The sequence below is a fragment of the Chiloscyllium plagiosum genome, unplaced genomic scaffold (genome assembly GCF_037043375.1).
Source record: "Chiloscyllium plagiosum isolate Xiang-an unplaced genomic scaffold, Cpla_swu_hap1 HiC_scaffold_25, whole genome shotgun sequence".
NCBI classification, from domain to species: domain Eukaryota; kingdom Metazoa; phylum Chordata; class Chondrichthyes; order Orectolobiformes; family Hemiscylliidae; genus Chiloscyllium; species Chiloscyllium plagiosum.
The window spans coordinates 22201009-22225415 of record NW_028270163.1 but is presented as its reverse complement, the minus strand read 5'-3'; the positions used below and the strand labels follow the sequence as shown (position 1 = coordinate 22225415).

The 24407-nt window shown below is 39.8% G+C and overlaps 1 protein-coding gene across 2 annotated transcripts; it reads left to right on the top strand.

Annotated features, from left to right (window-relative positions):
- Window positions 1-311: 311 nt before the first annotated feature.
- Window positions 312-23872, top strand: pmp22b (peripheral myelin protein 22b). Of its 2 annotated transcripts, none has more exons than XM_043714496.2 (5): window positions 312-462; window positions 2032-2136; window positions 2712-2805; window positions 7878-8018; window positions 20747-23872. In XM_043714496.2, exons 2-5 carry the CDS (start codon window positions 2059-2061, stop codon window positions 20911-20913), a joined length of 480 nt encoding a protein of 159 aa, XP_043570431.1. In that variant the 5' UTR covers window positions 312-462; window positions 2032-2058; the 3' UTR covers window positions 20914-23872. The 2 variants fall into 2 exon arrangements, with proteins under 2 accessions (XP_043570431.1, XP_043570433.1); XM_043714498.2 differs by having other exon boundaries at window positions 394-575.
- Window positions 23873-24407: the final 535 nt, after the last annotated feature.

Genomic DNA, 24407 nt, shown 5'->3' with positions numbered 1-24407 from the left:
AGTGCCCAGCACGACCCCGGGGGGAAAGCGTGCGGTTCGGAAGGTGCTGTGTGTGTGTGTCTGGTGCGGTGGGGCGGGTCTCTGCAGGGATTTTGCACGGTTCGCCGTGCCGCCAGCAGCGAGCCTGGGGCTGGGCTTTGGAAGAGGCGACGGTAGGTCGGTGCTGGCAGACTCAATATCCCACCCTAACCCTTCCGTGCCGCCCGTGTGGGCTTTGGCGACAGACGAGCACCGGATTGGCGCTGATTGCTAACCTCTAACGGCCTTGTCCAGTCCGCTTGTCCGCCCCAATGACAGCAGCCACACCCCAGCGCTGTGCGTAACGAGGGCGTTGGTGTCTCTACTAAAGGAGCTCCTTTAGTACTTGCAGTTTCTTTGACGGGACTTTGCTGTTAACGTCAAGTCTTTCCTCTCTCACTCTCTGTGTCTGAGGTCGATTTGTGAAGGATATCTTATCCAAGAGTAAGTTGGAGATCAGCTTTTCTCTTTTTGTTTCCAGACGACTGAAGGATTTGTCTTTTTGTTTTCAAGCTTAAATTCGCTGAATTTTGACTGTGCAGCGCAACTTGTCAGGGGTAAGTCTGGACTGAGCGGTGTTTACATGGAAAAGGAGGTGCCCAAAGGCCCATGGTGTACTTCTATGTAAATATTGATTTATTTCTAAATTTGAGGGAGCTTTTTTAAAACTTACGACGCATCTCAGAACAAGAAGGAAAACAGTTACAGTTTGGGGGAAAGGCAAAGGATTTTTGTTTCAGGGAGATTTTGATGTTACTTTCGCGCCTTTTACAGCTCGACAGGGGGCGAGGACCAAGAGGAAACCGCAGTGTGTCCTTTCAAAAGTCTCTGTTTATCTGAAAATATTTTGTCCGAATATTTTTTTTACTCTGAAAATATGTGAATACATTGTCGTCCTGAAATAAAACAGCAATGTGCTGCCCACCAGTGTAATCTGAAACAGTCTGTCAGATGTTGCTGTTTAGTCTAACCGCATATCCTAACTTATTTATCTAACGAATTTGGGTGGCTTGCTTTATTCTACAAATCGATTATTTATTTTAAGTGGCCACTGATTGGAGAGCGGGCGGGAGGGTGGGTGGTTGGGGGTTAAATGTTTCTGTTGAGCCTTGAACTCTCTATAATTGGTTCGGATGCCTAGCTGTTTTAATCTACACCAAATGTTGGGTGTCAAAAAAAAGCGCGTTGCTGCCCCAGTCAATGGTGCCTTTGTGAACACCGGGCTGGCTTTGAGACTAATGAGGGAGAGGAAAAATGCGGGCTGCAGATAGTAACATTACAGAATCCCATTTCCATCTGCCCCGTTGCTAATACTGAATGCATTGTGAACCATACAGCCGAAGACGGTTGATTCCTGGCTGACTATTCGCAAAGTCAATTTAAATATATCTTCTGGTTGCTTAATTAATTGAAATGTTAAATTAACGAAATAAATCTCCGTTCAAAATTGCATCTTTATAAACAAAGAGTCCACTGCAATTTCAATGAACAAATTGCAGAAGAATGAATATCTTAAGATGCTTCCAGTGTGTTGCATATTTTCCTTTTGGAACTCTGATATTTGGAGTCGCGAGCTGAAAAACGTTAATGCCCTGAAACCTTTAAATGTGGAAATGGGTGAATACGAAAATGTGTAAGTTATTTTAAGATGGATAACCCGCCTCTCCAAGCACAATATTCCCTTCGCGGTTGGCTTATTGCACGTGGAGGGCAAAGAAAAAACAACCTGGTTCATGAAGGTTTTGCCGCAGTGGGGGCAGGAAAAAGAAATGCAAGCGTAAAAATGAGGGAGTTCAGGTTGAGCTGGTCATTCAATGCGCTCTGTCTAACGGGATTCGCACGGTGTCAGGGAGGCGCCCTCTGCCGGCGCTGTCCTGCTGCCCCGCGGTACAGACACGCCCTGGGTTTAATAAGATCACTGCAGTGGAGAAAAAGCGCCAGAGATAGTCGCACCTCTTTTCAAGCAGTTCGCAGGCAACTTAACCTCCTCCTTTCTCTCTCTCTCTCTCTAAGTTTCCAAACTTGAAAAAAATCTCCAAAATGATCGTGTTGTTGGCGGGTATCATTGTGCTGCATCTGGCCGTCCTGGTGTTGTTTCTCATTTCTACAGTTGTTAATGTGAGTACAACAGGCTGTTTAAGCAAAAAAAAGTAAGCAGATCGCTGGGGTTTAGATTGACAGGGGTAATTTTTGGAAATAAAAAAATGCATCTTGGCTCCGCTACTCTTGCACCAATGTTCATCATTTAGCACTATAATAATTCTCATCCACTGTAAGGTTCAATTTATTTTAATTTGGGAATATACTGTTCAGTTTTAGACTGGCTGGAACTTTGCTCGATTTGATTTTTTTTGTTAGAACCAAGTAAATTGTTTTTGTTTCAGTAGATGGATGCATATAATTGGTGTTAAGAGTCACTGACAGGAGTATTTTACAAAGACATCTGGATTGCTTGTTGCAACAATATTGACACGGGTTTGAATGAATGGGCCGCTGTTTTATATTAACAGTCGCTTTTGAGTAAACCTTGTAGAGTTTGCAATAGAACTAAAAAAGCTTGAAGTTTAATTGGCTTTCCAGATGTTGATTTCAGATAATTTTACATTTAAATTTACTGACTTTTTAAAACATCGTTGACAATGGAGTTTCACCTTTTGCAAACGATGTGTTTAATCTTTGTGTTTCTCTCGTAGTCTTGGTGGTACTTCAATGATTCCAATAGTCTAGATATCTGGCAGAATTGTACATGGTTCGATTTCTGGAATTGCGAGTCATATACCACGAACGGTTAGTATTTTCCCCTTGTCCCTCGTCCCCCCGTTTACAGTTTGCATGTTACTACTTTCGAGTAAATTGATCATTTTCGCTGCGTTTGCTGATACAGCAAGGGGTGCACAGATATTTACATTGATCAGTATGCTCTCTGAGCCAGCAGTTTTATTATTAAAACAACTCTCCGAACATCTCTCTTATTTTAAATGCATGAATGTGGGCGAGGTCCTGGAAAGTTGCGTAGACCGAGAGCACCTAGTGGACAAGCTGCAAAAGTACATTGGAAAGGGCCAGAGTAAGATCTTGGCAACATCACCTACTGCACAATCAGCATTTTGCAGCAGTGGACTGGGCTGGGGATCGGCCATCAATTGCGCAACGTAGGCAGAAATTCCACATCCATTGAAGTCCACTCAAATTGAACTAATTTTGTTTTCTAACATGTTGCCTTTGTCACTTAACCAAGACTATTTTTAGTATGATGATACTGAGTTGTGACAAATGCCAGAGGCATCTGCAATTTAATTTAAATATTTGTCCACCGGATAATGGCGCAGTCAATTTTACAGGTTCGGATTCTTTCACAAAATTAGATAATTTTGACAAGTGTTTACACATTTTCGTGAATTATTAGTTTCACATTACAGGGTGAAACTATGGAGTACAAGTTGACTTGTATACTTTTTTAATGGTTTGGCTATTGGAATTTGGCGAAGGGGGAATATTTTAAAAAAAAAAGCTTGCAGCCAGATGAAAGTTTGCTGAATGTGGTGGTGGAAGTTGATATAAAAGATTTCTATGGCACTTTCAACTTCCTCAAATGATGCACTTTCTAATGTAAAAGCAGGGAATCATCATTAATCACTTTCTCCATTACTAAAACCAGGAGTGGCTTTGTGCCTATGGCTGTCAGTCTCCTCCCATACAGCAGTAATTGCATTACAAGGACTTCATTTGTTGTAAATTCAAATTTAATGTCACTAACTAGTTTGCACAGTGGGCAGGGGGAATATTGGGGAAGCTAATTCATTTGAACCTGATTTTAAACTCCATCTATAGGATATTGGATCAATTATTCTTGGTCCAATAAACTATAAGGATGGAGTTTATCCAATCTTCATCTTTTTGGTTTGATTTACTGTTTGAGAAAATGGCAAAGCTATTTTACTCTAGGATTAAATATTTTTTCACAACACTCATTTAATTGAGTGCAGTCATGCCACAACCATTTGATCTGAAAATGAACCATGAAATCGCAAGTAATTTGTTTCAAAAGCTACTGTAAGCACTATTATTTGTTTAGAGAAGCAATTCACAATACATGAAAAATATTTTGTGCAATTTAGCTACAATACCTTTCCACACATTTTATTAATTTCTTCAGGCAGAGCAAATTTTCTAAACGAACATTAAAGATGGTAACAAAATGCTGCAGTGAAACTGCTCATTGGCTAAAGAAAGAAACTCCTGACCAACTGAGCCATGTGTTTAATTTCTATGCCTGTAGTAAAGTTATTAATGCGCATACTACAGTCCTCAGATTCTGTAACACGTTGGAAGCCCATGAATGCTTTCTGCAAATTAGAACTTGCTTTCAGAACATCAACATGGAGCAGAGAAAGTTGAATAAATAAAAAACATTTAACTAATTTCATGATAGTTTCTCAAAAACAGAGTTTGAAGAGACAGTTACTGGTTGGAGACCAATTTAGAAGCAGACAGTTAATCACTGCGTAGCCTCTAACCATGAATGCAACAATTATTTCCTTTTGATTCCGAGGAGGAATATAACATGGGATACCCAATCTGTAAAGAAAATGGTTTGAACTAGTTCAAATGGGAATCGGAATTTTAATGACAGTTGCAGTTTAGAGGAAATGGATGTGGTGCTGTTTTATGAACAGGGTGCAGCAAATAAACATCATGGAGCTTGGGATTTTGGTGGGCCCTGGTTAAATATTTGTGATTGCTAAAGAAAATAGCCCTGTCTTAGATGTTTGCTAGCCATGAAGGAACAGTGTTCTTAGACTAGCTGTCTTGGTCAGAAGATCAACGACGTTACAGTTTCAGCATAAAAAAACTTTAGTGCAAAACAAGACATTTTCACTTGGAGTAATATGAAATGCTGTACTGCGCATGTTTTTTGAAGGTAGATGACTGAGCAGGTTAGTTTGATTTTCCCTTGCAAGTTGCTTAGCCAAATTTCAGAAGGTAACAATGCCACAGTCAGAATATTTTTTTCATATATAATTTACATCTTCAATTGCAAAATGAAAGATGGGATTTTCTGATTAGTAGTTTCAAAATGCAGCATTGACTATGGAAGTAGCAATGAACAGTGATTTGAGCTGTAATACTGTGCAGAACAGTGTTGAAATTGGAAAGAGAAAAATTGAGGTAAATCAGGATGGTTAAACGCCGAATGTTTTTAGATGGCATGGCAAACCTGGAGATTTGCATAGTTATGCAAATATTCTGCTATAAGCAAATGTTCATGTAGATAATTTTCTGCAGTTTTAGTTGTAAGTTCTAAGTGTCACTTGCTGCAGGCAACAGGATTCCATTGCCTGCCTACTATTCACATGGATAATAGAAATCTTGCATGCCATTCTGCAGGATGGTGGGAGGTACTAGGACTGTCCAGCTATTGTAGTGAGTAGACTGGCACAATCGGAGGTGGAAGTGGGAATCTGCTGTGACCTTTTAAAGAAGAGAAGCTTTTGTAGATCTCTGAAGTTGTAATAGCCTACCTAATGAAGGAGAAATTTCAAGCACTGGAAACACTAATCAGAAGGTGCTGATTTTAGAACAATGGCCCCCATCCATCTCTAAAGAGAAAGGGCGGGAAGGGTGGGGAAATACCAGCTAACCAACTCACCAGAATTAAACTGGAACATTACTTTGCTATCTGTTTTTGGACCCTGATAGATTTCATTCATTTTTCTAGTATTTCTGCTTTCTGTGAAGATTATGCTTTTAACATTTTGTGAACAAGTCCTGAAAGCTCTATCTGGATAAAAGGTTGATGTTCTGAACACGAGTTCTAATTTGCAGAAAGCTTTCTGCTGGCGATCAAGCACTTCATGTGCTTCCAACGTGTTAGAATCTGAGGACTGTAGTATGCGCATTAATAACTTTACTACAGGCATAGAAATTAAACACGGCTCAGTTGGTCAGGAGTTTCTTTCTTTAGCCAATGAGCAGTTTCACTGCAGCATTTTGTTACCATTTTTAATTATTGCCTTCATGCTGAAACTGAAGTCAGTAATAAAAGGACCGATTCAACATTATGTTTCCAACACTCATCCTTCCAGTCCTACTGTGCAGAACTGAAAGCGTTTACAAGTAATTGTGTTCTCTAAAACTAGAGTACTAAAAGAAAATGGTAATTATAGCTTCCCCCCCCCCCACTTAAATAGGAATTAGCAATTACAGCAGAGGTATTTTCTCCAAAACAAACTTGGATTCAGGTAACTTGGATTCCAGTGCAACTTTATGCAAGTTTTGAGCCTCCACTTTACTAAACATCTTGGAGAACATCCTTCTTTCTTGTACAGAGCAAGCCCTGCCCACCCCTGCATGACCCCACGAATTGGACAAGTGCCAGTCTTGGCCCATTGGTACCACTTTCAATTCTTTAGTTAAAGGCCGTGGATATCTGGAAAGCCTGTACTAGTGCTGTCTCTTGGATATAATTTTGCACAGGGACATTTTCTGCCCATTCACATTGTCCCATGAAGTCTTTTGCATCTATTTTGAGAAAATCATAATTCCATTGATGTTCTCGCCAATATTTATCCTTCAATTAAAGTATCTGGTTATTGGGGCTGTTTTCACTGGAACATCGAAGGCTGAGGGGTGACCTCGGAGATTTATTAACTCATGAGGGGCGTGGCTAGGATATATAGACAAAGTCTTTTCCCTGGGTGGGGGGGGGGGGGGGGGGAGTCCAGAATAGAGGGCATAGGTTTAGGGTGAGAATGGAAAGATATAAAAGGGACCTAAGAGGCAAGTTTTTTTCATGCACAGGGTGATACGTGTATGGAATGAGCTGCCAGAGGAAGTGGTGGAGGCTGGTACAATTTAAAAGGCATCTGGATGGGTTATGAATAGAAAGGGTTTAGAGGGATATGTGCCAAGAGCTAACAAATGAGATTAGATTTGGTTGGGATAACTGGTCGGCATAGACAAGTTGGACCAAAGGATCTGTTTCTGTGCTGTACATCTCTATGACTCTTTATCTCATTGGTGTTTATTAAACGTCTGCAAATTTGCTGCAACATTTCCTAACTTTTGAAACAGTTAAATAATATCTTTCATTATCTAAATGAAGCTTTAGAACATCTTGATCTTGTGAGAAAAGTTACCTGAATCCAAGTTTGTTTTGGAGAAAATACCTCTGCTGTAATTGTTAATTCCTATTTAAGTGGTGTGGGGGAAGCTATAATTACCATTTTCTTAGTATTCTGGTTTTAGAGGACACAGTAAAAACTTGTAAAGGAACACTTGATGGGAGGTTAGCACCCGTTCTTGTAATCTCATTGGCGGGTGGTTGCACCTGGTCTGTATTAACACTGAGCCACGGCTACAACTTTAGCTCCCAGTCAAAGTTTCAAAAGCACTGAGGCAATTGGGAAGAAGCAGGGATCCAGGAATTGTCTTGTTCTTTGTTCCTGGAAAACAGAGCATTTTCTGGGAGAGTAAAGATCAGGAAAAATCACCATTCTGTATTTATTTACTTGGCTGCCAGGCCATCGCTTGGACACAGGATTGCAAATTAACAAAGATGTTCAGCATAGATTGCTTGACACTTCGTCTCTCTCAGAAACCGAATTAATGACCACTGTCAGTGTCAGAAAGGTACTTTATCCAGTTGTGGTGTGTAGGATCATTTGTTGTTATCTTTTTGTGTGTGATTTAGTTTATTCTAGCTATTTTATTGCATCCTCCAGTGTTGTTACTCACCCTTCTAGTTTAAATTGACAGTTACATTCAGTGCAGTGTCTTGCAGAACTGGCCCATGAAAGGAAACACAACTATAAGAAATCAATTTTGATTTATCACTGTCTCTTGTCCTGTGTTTTCAGAATGGCTGCAGGCTGTTCAGGCTATGATGATTCTGTCAATCATCTTGAGCTTCTTGTCGCTGATCTTGTTCTTCTGCCAGTTGTTCACACTCCAGAAAGGTGGCCGCTTTTACCTCACTGGGATCTTCCAGCTACTTGCAGGTAAGTTTAAAAGTTGACATGTCTGTGAAAGAATGGTGAACAATTGAATCCATATGCTTCTGTCTTGCAAAATGAATATTTCTTTTGAGTTTGAGTTGGTTTGTCAATAATTACCATAATTTCAGAATTGTAAATTTGTGGACTGACAAAGAAGTCCTAATTTATTTCCACCCACTTTTTTTTCTAAACTTCAGTTTCTATCTCATCAGCTTTCCTTGGCTGAGATAATCGGAGATGGGTGGGGAACTTAATGTTGAAAGCTTGTCATCACATTATGATGTGATCAGAAGGTAGAAGGTTCCCTTCAATGTTGGTGCAGTGGAACTGGTTTAACTAGAATATTTTGGTTCTTTGTCATCATGGACAGCCTCAAGTTATTACAAATATCTGTCTCAGTCATGACATAACTGGACAACTTGCTTGGAGTGGAACCTTCTACTAACAGATTAACAGAATGGAAATGACAAAAATAGCAAATCCATTGACTTCTGTCTGTTACTATCATAATAGTATTGAGGACATTGTCCCATGTGTTATCACCTACCAGCAGCTGTGTAATTTCTGTACTCAGCATAGTACTCCACCTAATGGCAGAGAAAATATCTACAAAATTCATGTCTCTATCTTTCAAAGAGGATCACAGTCCAAATGAACAGTGTCTGTGCCATATCATCTCTCAAAACCTTCTATCCCATTCGAATGCTGCAATATTGCCTGAAATGAGGAATTTATTCAATTTTTAAGAATTCTTGCAGCAAGTGGTAAAGGAGCATTTAGGTGGCAATGATTACAACACAGTAGAATTCCATGTCCAGATTGAAAGTGAGAAGCAGTGGTCCAAACTAGTGCTTTAAACCGAAAATCAAGGTAACTGAGAGAATGAAGGCAGAGCTGGCGAATGTGAACTAGGGAGCTAGGTTTTAAAAAATAGGATATTAGAACTGCCGAAACAGACATTTTAAGGAGATGTTTACTAATTCACAAAGATTTATCCCAGTGAAATAAGGCTTTTTGAGAAGGTTGCATCATCTGTGGCTATACTTTTAAAAAAAAAAATACAAAGATAATGGTAGGTCAGAAGATGGCAGAATTTAAGAAACATGATCAAAAAGACAAGATGGAATGAAGAGTGAGAAAAATAGATGATAACATAACAAGTTGAAAGAGTTTTGTAAGTATTTGATGTTGAGACTCACTAGTTGTTCTCATTTTTGGCTTGAACTGAGGTGCAGTTGAGAATTGAACTTTGAACAGCAGCTTGTTCTTTCTTTTAAAAAGGAAAGGAGAGAACAAATGAATAATGTTTGCTGTTGGGAACTGGACTGTTAATGCAGATTAATTATAGCTTGAAGGACACTGTAGATGAATCAGCACTGAAATGTTGTGCTAATTGGATGTTAAATTGATCAATCAAGGGCTGACCTGTGCTGGCCAGCCAACCATTTGAGAATGTTGAAAAGGAGAGAGAAAACCGTGAACTAGCTCAGACTGGTTTTTGGGCAGAAGCAGTTTTGCTTTGGAAACTGCTAGACTGGTCTGGGATTTGGTTTTGCGCTCTAGGTATTCTCCAGTTATTGACTTATTTTTGGAAATTCTGAGAAAAACGCCCAGTGTGTAAGAAATGTTTTGTTTTTAAAAAGTCTCCAGAGATCTACAGAAATTAGATTAGATCCCCAACAGTGTGGAAACAGACCCTTCAGCCCAACCAGTCCACACCGACCTTCAGAGTAAACCACCCAGACCCATTTCCCTCTGACTAACACTACGGGCAATTTAGCATGGCCAATTCACCTGACCTGCACATCTTTGGACTGTGGGAGGAAACCAGAGTACCCAGAGGAAACCCACGCAAGCATGAGGAGAATGTGCAAACTCCACGCAGGTAGTCGCCCAAGGCTAGAATCGAACCTGGGACCCTGGTGCTATGAGGCAGCAGTGCTAACTGCTGTGTCATCGTGCCACCCCATAGTTTGTATTGACCAGTGACTCCTGAATTCAAGCAAGATCTACAATCTCACATGCCTATACTATAATCAATCATCATGGAATTTCAAGAAAGCCTGCTATTCACCATTTGAAATGGTTATCAAATTGAAAAATTACGATTCCTTGCTTTCTTAATTTATCGCTTAACTGGATCTGTCTGTTGATACGAGAGTGCAGGTTCATATTAAGAAGATTGGGCTAAAATCATTGATATTAATTAGGCTGCCTTGTCATTTATCTGTGTTCTGCTAAAGCTGCACTAGAACTGTGAAAATAATTTAGTAATAAACTTGTTGTCCAAGATCTCTTAATGATGATGTTGGATTAAGATCAACTGAACAATTTTGAAGGACCTTGAATATTTTAATTTCATGGTGTTGCCAATCCAGTGATAGGGAGGCTGATTTGGTTTGGCTTGGGTCATGACATTGAATAGAAAGAGTTCAAGTTTTAGAGATTCTGGGGAATTGATGATAGAAAACAAAGTGGCAGAGGCTTCAAAGAAGTAGTGTTGTCAATGTAGAAGACCTCAAATCTTCCAAAGGTCATGGAAAGTAATGAGGTTACAAAGGATTATCTTGGAAGCAATCACCATCACCAGGGGGGAAAAGTGCTAAGAAAACTACTGAACGTAAAGTCTTTTAAATCCCTAGTGGTGAAGTCCTGCATTCTCTGATCTTTAATTAGGGGTGGCGCTGATGGTCAATATGTCACTTATCTTCCAGAATTCCTTAGATTCTGGTAAGATCCCAAGGTATTGGAAATTGGCAAATGTAAAGTTGTCATAGCCTTACTAGACCATAGGGCTGCGCTCTCATTAGGGAGAGATGATTAGTGATGGTTGGACATGACTCACTACATCTCCAGACAATGGGAGGGTTTGAGAAGGAGAGTCTTTCATGGCGAACTCTGCCAGTGTGGGGATTGACCCCCACACTGTTGGTATCACTTCACATTGCAAACCAGCTGACCAAGACCCAATCCATAACACACATGCACACATTCTCCAAATGTTACTTTATTAAAGAAAAGGTGGGTGCGAGGAAGAGCAGATAAGCAGGAAATCCTAGGCCAGTCCTGCTGACATTTGTCACAGTGAAAGTGCTTGACTCCATTATTGCGGATATTACTGGATCTTAAAATCATTGCTTTATCAGGCTGAGCCAACATGGCTTTGAGAAAAGAGAATTGTATTTAATGAAGGGGTTTTCTGATAAAACAACATCTAGAAGCGAACTGTTAGATATGGTTCACTTGGAGTTTTGAAGGCATTTGATAAGATGTTGCGTCAAAGACTGTTACATAAGAAAGCACGTGATGAAGCAGTAACATTTTAGCGTAGATGGAAAGATTTCTTAGTTAAGAAAAGTAGAGAGGAGGGATAAATGGGAGTTTCTTGGGTTGACAGACAGTCACTGTTGGATTGCTACAGGAATCCGTGCAATGTCCTCAACTGTTTACAGTCCATGCCAGTGATCCAGATGAGGGATGGTAGCTGACTTTGTTGATGACACTGTGTATAGATGAGAAAATAAGTCCTCAAGAGGAGGTACAGAGTTTAAGGCAGCACGTAATTCAGAGGCAAATGAAATGTTGGCATTTATTCCAAGAGGAGTGGAATGGAAATCAGAAGCTTTCTGCTACAGGAATTTTACAACTGGAGTAGTGTACAGTTTGGAACTGCTCAGATGTAAAAATGATTGCTTTCAAAGCATTTCGGGGAAGGCTCACTCAGCTCATTCCTGGGATAAAAGGATTATCTTGGGAAGAGCTGTTGAGCAGGTTAGGTGTATATCAGTTGGAGTTTTGAAGAATGAAAGTTGATTTTACTGAAATGTGTAAGATCTTGACAGATCTGAATAGGCTGGATACTTGCAAAATGTTTCCAATTGTGGGGAAGACTTAGATTAGGGAGATGGAGTTGAAGATTAGAAGGAGAAAGTGATGAAGAGCTTATGCTCAACGTCGACACTTCTGCTCAAATACTGCCTGACCGGCTGTGCTTTTCCAGCACCACACCTTTTGACCTCTGAAGATTAGGAAGGCTGCTTTTCAAGTCCAAGATCAAGAGGACTTTGTTTTTCTTTTGAGTCATTAGTGAATGGAATTCTCTACCCAGAAGGTATTGATGGCAGGGTTTTTAACTTATTCAAGCTTGAATTGTACTTCTGTTTAATAAGAGAATTAATGATTATGGGATGGAGGAGTGTGCAAACAGACAAACCTAATGCTCCTATGTTTCAAAGTGTCTGATCAGCGTGATCTAGTCCACTGCTTGATTTTTATAAAGAAAGCCTTCCTGGAATCTAACTTTGTTTTCAATTTTCTTAACTATACTATCTCCTGCTATCCAAATCATGAATTATCTCCAATGAACACATTCTAGTGCCTCCCTTGTTTGATAACCGTACACCAGGAACTAAGCTGTCAATGTTAGATTATATTTGAAGTGAAAGGAACAGTTTTGTTTGCCTATTGTATGCTTTCCCATAATGTTACTATTATTAGAAACTGAAAAATGTATATGTTGGAATTTTGGCCTAGGCACATGCTGTAGACTGCTGCTAGGATAATTAATGTCCGATCAGAAAGTTAAATTTAGTTTTTGACGTTTTAAAAAAAAAGTGCCATTTTAGATAATTAATGGCTGTGAGTCTGAAAATTATTTCTGTGCAGCCAATACTAAAAAATGCCTCTCGTTTTGAACGTCAAGTCAACAATTTCATGTCTACCATTGCACAATCTCTTGGAATATTATGAAGTTATGATTGACAGCTAGGATGCAGCATTCAATGAGTGCAGATCAGTTCACTAAATCTTGAAAGAAAATTATTCCTTAGACAGCAGAATAATCCAGTTTGGATAGAACACCAGCAAACTGAATGTGGCTTCTGTACATTCTGGTCAACATACACAGTATTGAACTCTGTTACGCTTAAGAATGACCAGAGTTGGTCCAATTTATACATATATCCACTATTGCTGTGGCTGATTGCTTAATTAAAGAAATGCCAATGCATATTATTGAATTTTTTTGAAAAGGTCCTTAAAGGTAAGAAACTATTCAATATTGAGGCTGTGGTATGAGCAGTGTTTCCATTAGTTGAGACTGGCATTTAAGATTGAAGCCTAGTCAATAACATTGCTACTAATAACATGTCAATAGAATCATCCCTATCAAAATGATAAATGCAAATTAAACCAGCTGATGTCACAAAGACTGAAGTTTTGAAGCTGTAAACCTAGCTAGGCTAGCTCTGAATGATCATTCCTTTTAAAGTTATAATTTCCAACCAGAAAATTCATTGAATGAACCTTTATCTTGTTGGATAGCAAAAGGTCAGGAAAAATTGCTTTAAGTAATTCATATTCTGCTGTAAGGGAATTTGACTTGTTTGTTTGTAAACATTAGAGCAACAGTTGTCTACATCGATTGTTTTTAGTATTATTTGCCAATATGAAGGGATTTCAGGCAGTGGTTGGATATTTCCTTTATCTCTACCATTCACAAGGTGGATAGTTGGGCATTATCATATATCTTTGTACCTATTTTGGATATATCTCTTCTGTGTATTTAGCTAATGTTATATCTTCACTGGAATAGAAGATTCTTTGAAATTCATAACATCTTGGTCTTTTGATTCAGAAACTACCATGTTATTACTGTATTCTAGGTAAAATAGTGCACCTTCTATTTTCATTAGAAGTAGAGGTAACCCGGATCGTAGTAACTGTGCAGCAATGTAGAGTCTAAACTCCAAAACAAGCTCTAGCCCAAAAGTACAACAAGTTAGTGAAAGTAGATAGAGTTGCTACAACATAAAAAATTATTTATTAATTGATTATCAAACTGTGTAGCTATGTTTGCTTTCACTAACGAAATGCACTTAGTTTATTTAATAGGCGGAATGCAATTATTCTTGGTCAGTTGCTTTTGTTGTGGCTTCTTCTGAGATACACTTGGTTTGATTCGTTTGTCAGTTGAATCATATCTGGGCTTAAGCTTGATGTTGGCAGCTTTTTAACACACCAGGCTGGCATAGAAACTTGCCGTTGCTTATAGTTTCAGCAGGATAGCTTCAGCACCCTGTTGTGTAGACTTTGTACATAACAACAAGAACTTGTGCTTAAACGCTCCTATAGACAAATGTCTGAAGGCACTTCAGAGGAGTGTTATTTGACATTAATTACAAAATTTCTAGGTCACATTTAAAGCACAATGGAAATGCTACTCAAATAATTATTTTGTATTTATCTTCCAATTTACCTGCCTCGATTTACCAAACAATTTAAGTCATTGTTTAGAAAGCACTATGGAAGAGTTTGAGGAGAATGCTAAATAAATTAGCTTATTGTTGAGATAAAATAATAAATTGTTACTTTAACAAAATTTACCTGAAGTCCTGATTTGAAATGAGCATTGTATTTGATAGCTGTACTTTTAAGCTAAAGACTGACCACTGAGTTAAATTGGAGTTAATGCAGGATGCTCAATATTCCTATATTGGTTGATGATCCTGAGTATTAGGTAAGCACAATGGAAATGGGTTTCAGATGTTGAATTCCATAAATAGCCAGCACTCTTGAAAGACCCACTTGGTGATGTGCAAACAAAAGGTGCAATTGTTTTGGCAGGCAATTGTGGTAAGCTTGGCTGATTGAGAATGTGCCTGGATAATTAATGGCTTGACATTACAAATCACTACAGATATCGTAATGTGGTCAGCCAGATGGACTTGATTAGAATGTGTTCTCTGATTAGAGCAAGTTGATTGGACCAGGTGAACTGTCCTAATCAGGGAGCCCTGGCTAACAGATATTAACAGGAATGTCAGACATTCTGCTCACTGAGAGCTGGCTCCGGGGAGGCCAGACCAGTGTCAAGTACTAAAAACGTGGAACTAAAGATGACAGGACACTGACTTCTGATGTTATTTCAGTGATGAGAGAAAAAAAATGCGCCTGAAGAAATTTGCTCAGAGACTTCTTTGAATTGGAGTAAACATTTCTGGCATAATGCCATTTTTTTGGGAAGCTTGACTCATTCAATCCTGTCATCGAAGACTGGGCCCAGGATGTGGGAAGAATGCATTACTTTTTTTCTGCGCAAATGACATTTGGGCAGATTAAAAGCAATGCATAATTCTGACAGCTTATGGACCCACACCTTTTTTGGTCATTGGGAGCCTAATATTTTCCAAGGCACCAGATACTAAAACCCTTCAAGACTTAATGGATTTGGTTAAGGAATATTATGACCCCAAGCCGCCACTAATTTTGAGACACTATTGATTTTACTTGGCTGTCCAAGAACTGGGAATCCAAGTCAGGATTTTTGAGGTTAAGACGACTGGCAGAGGCATGTGATTTTGGTTTAACCTTTAATGTGATGTTGCAAGACAGTGTTTGGTATGTGGGATCAATGATGTAACCAGGCAAAAATGCCTACTAGCTGAAGCCCAAAAGGACTTCAAATGGGCTCTACAACTGGCTTTATCATGGGAAAATGTGGCAGGTGGAGATTTTGTTTTAGGGCCGATGGAAATGGACACCCTTATTAGCTCAACTGAGCTTGGGACTCCACTTGAGTGAAGGCAACTACATAGCTACACCCAGGACATATCTAGAACAGAGGGATTCTAGGTGAACCCAAAACAAAGCCAAACCTTGGCCAAACGGTTAAGCTAAAGACTGACCACTGAGTTAAATTGGAGTTAATGCAGGACGCTCAATATTCCTACATTGGTTGATGATCCTGAGTATTAGGTAAGCACAATGGAAATGGGTTTCAGATGTTGAATTCCATAAATAGCCAGCACTCTTGAAAGACCCACTTGGTGATGTGCAAACAAAAGGTGCAATTTCTTCAGAATCTGGGTTGGCAAGCCATTGTAGTTGCTGCCAGTATGCAGACTTTCGATGGCAAAAGAGTACTACCAAGCTGGAGTTGAATAAGAGAACTCATATACAGGCCAGTATCCAGGAGTGTGCACAGTTTGACACCGGTGCGGCTGTATCAGTGATTGCAGAACTAATCTTTGACAAAATTCGTTCTGGGCTCCGACACTTCAGTTTGTGTAAGACCTCAGCTAGATTGAGAACCTATACTGAGGAATCTGAAGGGTATAACTTTGGAATAGGTCTCATACAAGAAGCAGCTGGTTGAGGTACTACTAATTGTGGTGAAAGGCTTGGGCCCAAGCCTGATGCGGTGAAATGGTTTGAGAAAGATTCACCTAGATTGACTCAACATTGTTTGTGAAAATGGCTGCCTGAGTGACATCCTAATTAAATACCAGTAAGTTTTTCTGGAAGGTCTAGGAATTATGAAAGGAGCCAAGGACACATTACATGTTGATCAGGGAGCAGTTCCACAAGTCTTCAAGGCCCGCCATATGCTTTTGCTTTCCAGGCAAAAGTCGAGGCAGAAATCTAAGAGGCTGGGGAGCGAATGAACCATCAAGCCAATACAGTTTGGGGAATGTATAGCAGTGAGTGAGTGATGAAGCCCAGTGGATTGGTTCACCTTTGTGGGGATTTTAAGCAATTGGCAAACTGTGTTTTTCACAGCTGGATAAATACCTAATCGCTTGCATAGAGGATTTCTACGCAAAGTTGGGGGTGGGGGAGCTGTCTTCACAAAGCTGGAGAAGAACTATGAGTACCTGCAACTGTGGTTGGATGATAATTCCCAGAAGTATGTTCCAGTTAATAACCACAAGTGCTTATACCATTATAAGAGACTGCCATTTGGAGTATCATCAACCTGCCTTTTTTCAGTGGATGATGGAGAACATTTTACAAGGTCTGCCCCAGGTCACCATTTATCTGGATGACATCCTAATAACAGGGAAGAATAATGAAGAGTACTTGGAGAACTTGGGCATAGTCCTTAAGTGTTTCTCCTAGATGGGTGTATGCCTTAGGAAGGAAGAATGTGTTCCATGCACCCTAAGAGATCTAGAGTGGACAAGACTTGATTACAGGTATTGGAAGAGAAAGTGAGGGTGATCAAAGGTGCCCTGACTCCCATGTCTGTACCGGAGCTTGGGTCTTTCCTTGAATTGGTGAATTATTATGGGAAGTTCATACAAAACCTGGTCTCCATCCTGGCACCCTTACACTCACTATTGTAAAAGGGTCTGCCTTAGAAATGGACTCGCAGCCATTAGGAGTTGAAGCAGCTATTGTTGTGTAAGGTATTGATGCAGTATGATCCCAAGCAAGATCTGGTGCTATATGCCATGCCTCCCTGTACAGCATCAGATACTGTTGGCTCAGATGGCCCAATGGAGAGAAACACCCAATAGCCTATGCTTCCTGGACTTTGGCTCTTTTGTGTGAGGAAATTCAACCAGTACCTTTTACAGATGTAAATTTGTAAGAGTAACAGAACACAATTCCCTACTAGGGTGACTCCATAAGGACATGGCCGTGCCGTCGAGAGCTTCAGGATGAATTCAGCTGTGGCCTGTCATTCTAATTTCATACAATTCCGAGCTGGAACACCATCTGGGAGGCCAAGTGGCAAATGTGGGTGCCCTAAGCTGCCTCCCACTGGATACACCACCGGAAGGGGCTATTCTGGTTTTAAACTTTCTGGGCACCCTTCTAGTCATCACTACTAAAATGTGGCTGTGGACACCAAAAGATCCCATCCAGGCAAAACTAAAACAGCTGGTGGTACTGAAGAAACATATGGCTGTCACAATCCGAATTGAAACTTTTCTGTACCCAGTGAGACCAGATCACTGTGGAGGAAGGCATTGTATTATGCGGAGTAAGAGTGTTGTGCTGAGCAAAGGTCACTGCCAGGTACTGGCTGAACTCCTCCACAGGTTTCCAAAATGAACATGCTAGTGAGAGGTTATGTCTGGTGGCCAGGATGGAATGCAGATATCGCTTTGGTGGGGCAGTGCCCAGAGTGCCAACAAGGGCAAAGATTAATGTCAGCTGCCCCCTCACATTCGTGTGCATGGCCAGGCAAACCCTGCACTCAATTAAATGCTGGCCTTTCATGAGCTCAATGTTCTTCGTCACTGTGGACACCCACTCAGTGTTTGGGTGTGCAGAGAGATCATTTGTCAAACACAGGGACAACCATGGAGAAACTGCAAGTAACCTTCGCAATACATGGACTCCTGGGAATGTTTGTCACAGACAGCAGGCCATCATTTACCAACAGGGACTTCAAGGATTTTGTTAAGTTGAATAGTATTTGGTACAGAAGGACAGCTCCATACCATCCAATGGTTTGGCGGAAAGAAACTTTGAAGGCAGCCTTAAAGAAACCGCCTACAGCTTCACTTGATACCACTCTGTCCGGGTTCCTACTTGATTATTGGACCACCCTTTGTGCAGCTACAGGGATCTCTCTAGCAAAGTTGCTAATGGGGAGAGACTCTGCACCAGATTAAATCTGAGCTTCCCAGGCCTAGGGGAGGAGTGTGAAACCGCATCAAGAACATCAGTTCTGGCCACCAGATACCTGTGAATGAGAGAGACTGTTTGTTTACTTTAGGGGACAAAGTTTGGTGCTGAAACCACAGAAATGATCTTGCATGGGTAAGAGGTATGGTCATCACGAGGTCAGGTCCCATGACATACAAAGTTCGGGTCGGTGAGGCAGTCCTGAACCAGCATGTGGGCCACCTGAAAGCTGCAAACAGCAGGAGCACAATGTACCCGGCCCCTCAGCAGCTGGAAAGGCTGTGGGAACTGGGAGCTCTCCATCCTCCGTCTTGCATCAAAGAAACATCAGACTCTGAGATTGAGATTGACACGGTGGATGTCACTGCTACAGTGCCTTTACTGCCCAAAGAAGAGGATGAATTTCTTTCCCAGGTGAAAGGTGTTGTGAAACTTGAAAGGGTTCAGAAAAGATTTACAAGGATGTTGGCAGGGTTGGAGGATTTTGAGCTACAGGGAGAGGCTGAATAGGCTGGGGCTGTTTTCCCTGGAGCATCAGAGGCTGAGGGGAGACCTTACAAAGGTGTATAAGATCATGAGGGGCATGGATAGGATAAATAGTTCGTCTCTTCCCTGGGATGGGGAGTCCAGAAATAGAGGGCATAGGTTTAGGGTGAGAGGAGAAAGATATATAAGAGACCCAAGAGGCAATTTTTCCATGCAGAGGATAGTATGTATATGGAATGAGCTGCCAGAGGAAGTGGTGGAGGCTGGTACAATTGCAACATTTAAGAGGCATCTGGATGGGTATATGAATAGGAAGGGTTTGGAGGGATATGGGCCGGGTGCTGGCAGGTGGGACTAGATTGGGTTGGGATATCTGGTCAGCATGGCCGGGTTGGACCGAAGGGTCTATTTCCATGCTGTACATCTGTCAGTCTTTGCTCTGGGTGCAAGAGGCCGACTATGATCCGCTATCCAGTATCCATACCTGGAGGAACCAGACCCCGTGTAATAGCACCCAGAAGACGCTACAAGAAAGAACAGGCCTACGTCCCTGGACATAAAGAGGAAAGGATACAGTGATTGTAACAAGGTCAGCCAGGTGGATCTCAGATTATCAGTTCCCTGTCCGAGGCTGTTAACCTGGTCCAATCGGGGACCTTTGGCTGATTCTGACAGTGTCAGATGTTCTCTCTGAGACCTGGCTCTGAGGAAGTCCAGTACTGCATATGTAAATAAAGGGTGTCTTGGCAATGAGATGCCAGCCTCTAGAGTTATTTCAAGCTGATTGAATCCAGATGAAGCATAACTAATAACTGCACAGAACCTTGAACACTCAATTTGAGAAATGTCATTGATTTTTAGCTGTGGTGCAGTCAAGTCTTGATTTTGTATTTGGAAATCCTAATTAGAATTTATTTTTAACAGTCTTTTAGTTCTTGTATTTGCTTCCTACTCTTAAACTATTTGCCCAAGAAAGCCACTTGGAGATTTGTTGACCGGGGACTATAGTGAATCTGCAAAAACTCCTGAATTAAGGACTTCTGGAATAAATGTTGATTGCTGATGTGTACAGGGCTGACAAAAGGAAATGTTTTGGTACTTCCCCTTTCTCACAACGTCCCATGTTCTGAACTATTTTCATCTGTTTACAGACCTACAGGAATTTTGTAGAGCGACAACACTGAATTAAACCTTTTGCTATGTTTAGACTGTGTGTAATTTCCAGCAATATAGTTCCTAATTTACATTGCTAACTGGAAGGACTAGAATTGCAGCCAGCCTGAGAAACCTGCTCTACTGGGATTCCCTAACTTCAAAGAGTACCCCTCAAACTGATTGATTGATTAAAATTTTCATGTTTTAGTGTCTGCTTAGAACAGTTAGACTATACAGCACAAGTTAATACTTAAAGGTTTTTGGGTGGTTTCAAAATCTAATTAAACATTGAACTGTATTGCACATTTGTTTTACATTACTGAGTGCAAAATCAAAGAATTGTGATAGGACCCCATTCACAAAGACAGCCTAACTAGAATCCCGCGAGCTAATGTTGCAACCAGTCCATGTGGGAAGGGGGAGATTTTAACCTCCTATTGAGAAAAATAAGCAGTTTGACCCTACAACCAGTTTTAAACAAATGTTACTTTTCGTTTTGAAGTCAACAGTAATATCGAATGGTGAATCAGGGTGCTGTAGTACTACACAGTTGCTAGGACTGTAGTGCTCATATTTGTATAATCTGTTATCAAATGTGTTTTGTGTAAATCTCAAGATACAATCAATCTTGTGAATTGAATTAAAAACAAAGCTTTGTGTTGCTTTTGCAGGTATTTGTGTGATGAGTGGAGCCGCAATATACACTGTGCAGTACCCACACATTCATGGTGAACGCTACAGTGGCAGCTACGGATTTGCCTACATTTTGGCATGGATTGCTTTCCCTCTGGCTTTGTGCAGTGGAATCATCTACGTCATTCTAAGAAAACGTGAATAACCTGCCGTAGTTCATAACAATCCATATGTTTGCCTTCTTTAGAGGAATAAAAGAAACATTACTGTTTTAATTTGAAGATGTATATAGTATCTATGGTTTAAAACCTATTTATAACACTTTTTACACATGTACATAGTATTGTTTGCTTTTTTGACTGAAGCTCTATTTTGCAAGCTAATTATAAGTGCCTACAGAACATTCATTTTTAACAGTTTATTAAAAAGAAATTTTGCTGAAGCCAAATTCTGCAATAAAATTTTATTTTGAATAGAATGTTAACCAAAGCGCATGTACAAATTATAGCTAGTAGTATTTTAAAGTGGTGCAGCTTGTACAAATAAATTTGCTAATAGCTGACACAAGTTTGAATAGTTTACTCATGTAGATATAAAACACTTACAATTTTCAATGGTGCTATGTATTTACCATTCCTTGTGATGATAACCTATAGCAATCTCCCTCACTGGAGAGTTACTATTTGCAAGAAGGTAAAATAAATGCTTTAATTCTATGGATTTACTTTGTCTAAATATTTCTGTATGAATGGAGGTTTTGCTTTAGCATTGTGGAGGTTTGAAAGTTAGTGTAAGCTAGGGACAGTAGTATTAGGAAGGGTGAGAGGTGATTTTTGAATGCCCACAATAGGACCTGCCCAACAGAATGAGGCTACAGTTGTTTTGTCTTCCCATTTTATAGTCCAACCGTGTTTTGCTCTTGTTCCTGACTTGTGTTCTTTCCCCTACCTATCTTGGTCATGCTAACGGTGACTTCAGTTTCTTTTGGGGCTGTAAAGTTATACTAGTGGGAAGGTGTAATGCTCAAAGTTCAGCTCTTAGCTGTTTTTGTTGTATGGAGTCTTGAGGGCTCCCCATTGCCTAACATTGGGAATAGCAATCACCATCAGCTCTGTTTCACAAATGGATGGAGTGGGCAGTGGACAACAACAAATGTGTTGGGCGCATGATATTACCACCACCACCATACTAAGGACAATCCCAAGCTACAGAAATCAAACCTGTGCCCCAGAATCAATTTTCTATGTTCCCTTTCTCGAATGCAAGGGTGTTGTCTTACTCTAGATATATTTTTATCGTTCTTCATTCATCAACTTATAGCTGAAGATGTCAGAAAACTAGTATTGATAGGCTTTGTTTTAACGGTTGAAAGCATGCTAGAAATTGTAATTTAAGATCTTAGTATGCCCCACTAAATATAAATGTAATGTTTGGAACTAACAGTATGTACAGTTGCTGGAAATGTATTTTAAAAATGCTAATGTATCATTGTATTTTCAGTGTTCTGTCATGAGCAGTTATAAAAGTACAAAAGGGGACCACAAAACACGTAATTGAAATAAATGGGAAATATTTTTAAAAGGAAATCCAACAATGTTTTCTACATTGTTACTTCAATGTATTTTTGGTTCATTAGTAACATTTTTCATTGTTTGAAAGAAGAGTAACAATTACCATGCAATAATAACAATTAAACTGGTTAATATTCTAAATACATCTGTAGTACCCATTTCTTGAGCATCCTTCCTGACTGAGGCCTCCAAACAAAATTTTAATTTTTTAAATATGGTGTCTGTCAGCTGGGTATTTGGCTTCCTTGGCTTGTGCACATTTAAGACCAACGTTTTCTTGAAAGTTGGTTTTATGTCTCATTGACTTTTTGTGCCTCTTTTTGATGATACCATTTTCATTAGCCTTTTTTGGGACTGAAGTAGGTTCATGTTTTCAGAATTGTTATTTTTTTTTCAGTGATCTTGACAAACAGTGGGATCTTAAATGTTTTGTTAGTGGTGTGAAAAGGTAATGCATGCTTCAACAACTTAAAATAGTCTGTGGCTCTTGTCGAGATAGCTAAGATTTTCAGCCATGCAATGATGTATGAGCTTTGCTGTTTTCAAGCTGCAGGCCCTTTCTAATGTGGCAACAGTAATTATTAATGGAAGTTCATTACTAATAACAGTGGTATCTTGTAAGGGAAACAAAAGTATTGTGTAAAGTGAAGTGGTTTTCCAGAAAACCAATTTTCGCAGCAGGAAAGATGCCTCCCCTTTTATAAATAGCTGCTAAGGTTTGTCTTCTGCTAACAATACCCATCTTTCTTGGACAGATGCTAACTGCACGAGTTCCAGATGTCAATACATCAGTAACTCACTGAAAACACTGTTACTGCCTGGAGAAACTTGGTTAAAATATAGCATGTGACAGTGGGATGCTTGAAAAGTTGAGAACAATAACGTTTTCAACTTGTTTTTTTTTCTCCCCTGCTCATGGCTGCGTTGAAACATTAAAAATTTAGAACTGGAAACTGAGTTAGCTGAGTATTACTCTAATATGGCTGAGTATTACTCCAAATAACTAGAAAGAAAAGTTCCACTGCAGATAGTTGAATGATGTTCCAGAAAGCTGAGTTATACTTCAAGTGATTGAGTATTGTTTGTTTCCAAGACATCAGCCCCACTGCAGCTTTCAGCAGAATATTTATTACTTTACTACACAAGAAGTGAAATTATACAGTACAGGCTAGTGTGGTTCAATGCCACTATCCGATGCCAAAGTTAACCACTGTTTAGAAGGAGTTGTTGAATAAACAAAGTCTGGCACTATGCAAAAAAAAAAGGAACTGATGTACTTATGGCTATATAGGCCTTTGATCTAATATGAAACACAGGTTACTAAATTTATTATCCCTTTGATGAAATCTGTTCTTGTTTACATAGTAAAGTATAATGAAGTATGATATAGTACTAGTCCGACTTACACAGACCGCTCCTGCAGATTTCTCTGTGTAACTGCCATCCAGTGAAATCTGCAGAAAGGTTTTGTGGGGGAATTGTATTTGATATGCTAACAATAAAAATGCCTTATTGCGTGTAAGTACAGTCAGATGTGTTTGATGTACTTGAATAATGATGAAAATAAATAATACTGGCTTATCTGTGCAACAAGTGGTCCTTTGTTACTATGTTACCAACTCACGTGTTCAAGGTTTTGAAAAGGATTCTAGTCTGTACACAATCCTCTTTAAGTCAAAAACTTAGATGCTGACACTGAACTTTCTGCTACTGATGCTTCACAGGCAGGTGTATACTTTTAGCTTGGTGATATCAATGGTTTCTACCAGTTATCGTGTAGTGGAGTGTTAAAATTTTCTCAACTAATGTTCAAGTTTTGGGAACTACCAAACCTAATCCTGACTAAAGTAGTGATCAACGCAAGTAGCCTAATCTCTAACCATACTCAGTCCAAAACTAGAATCAGCTGAAATGATTTCATGGTTAAAAATAAGTTGCTTACTATAGTGTTGAGCATTTGACTGACATTGCGCAAATGTATTTTCAACCCCGTCTCCTACATTTACAGTTATAGATGTGTAACCATGACTCTGAAGCGCATGGTAGTTAACTTTAGCTGTTATAGATGTACTATAAGTTCTCCATGCTTCTGGATATGAAGTTGAGCGATGAGGTTGGACAATGCATT

What these genes read in the sequence shown, in the direction of transcription:
- pmp22b (XM_043714496.2), top strand. Translation starts at nt 2,059, where the DNA reads ATGATCGTGTTGTTGGCGGGTATCATTGTGCTGCATCTGGCCGTCCTG. An exon ending in CGAGTCATATACCACGAACG is followed by an intron (nt 2,806 to 7,877) that starts GTTAGTATTTTC and finishes CTGTGTTTTCAG; the next exon opens with AATGGCTGCAGGCTGTTCAG. An exon ending in GATCTTCCAGCTACTTGCAG is followed by an intron (nt 8,019 to 20,746) that starts GTAAGTTTAAAA and finishes TTGCTTTTGCAG; the next exon opens with GTATTTGTGTGATGAGTGGA.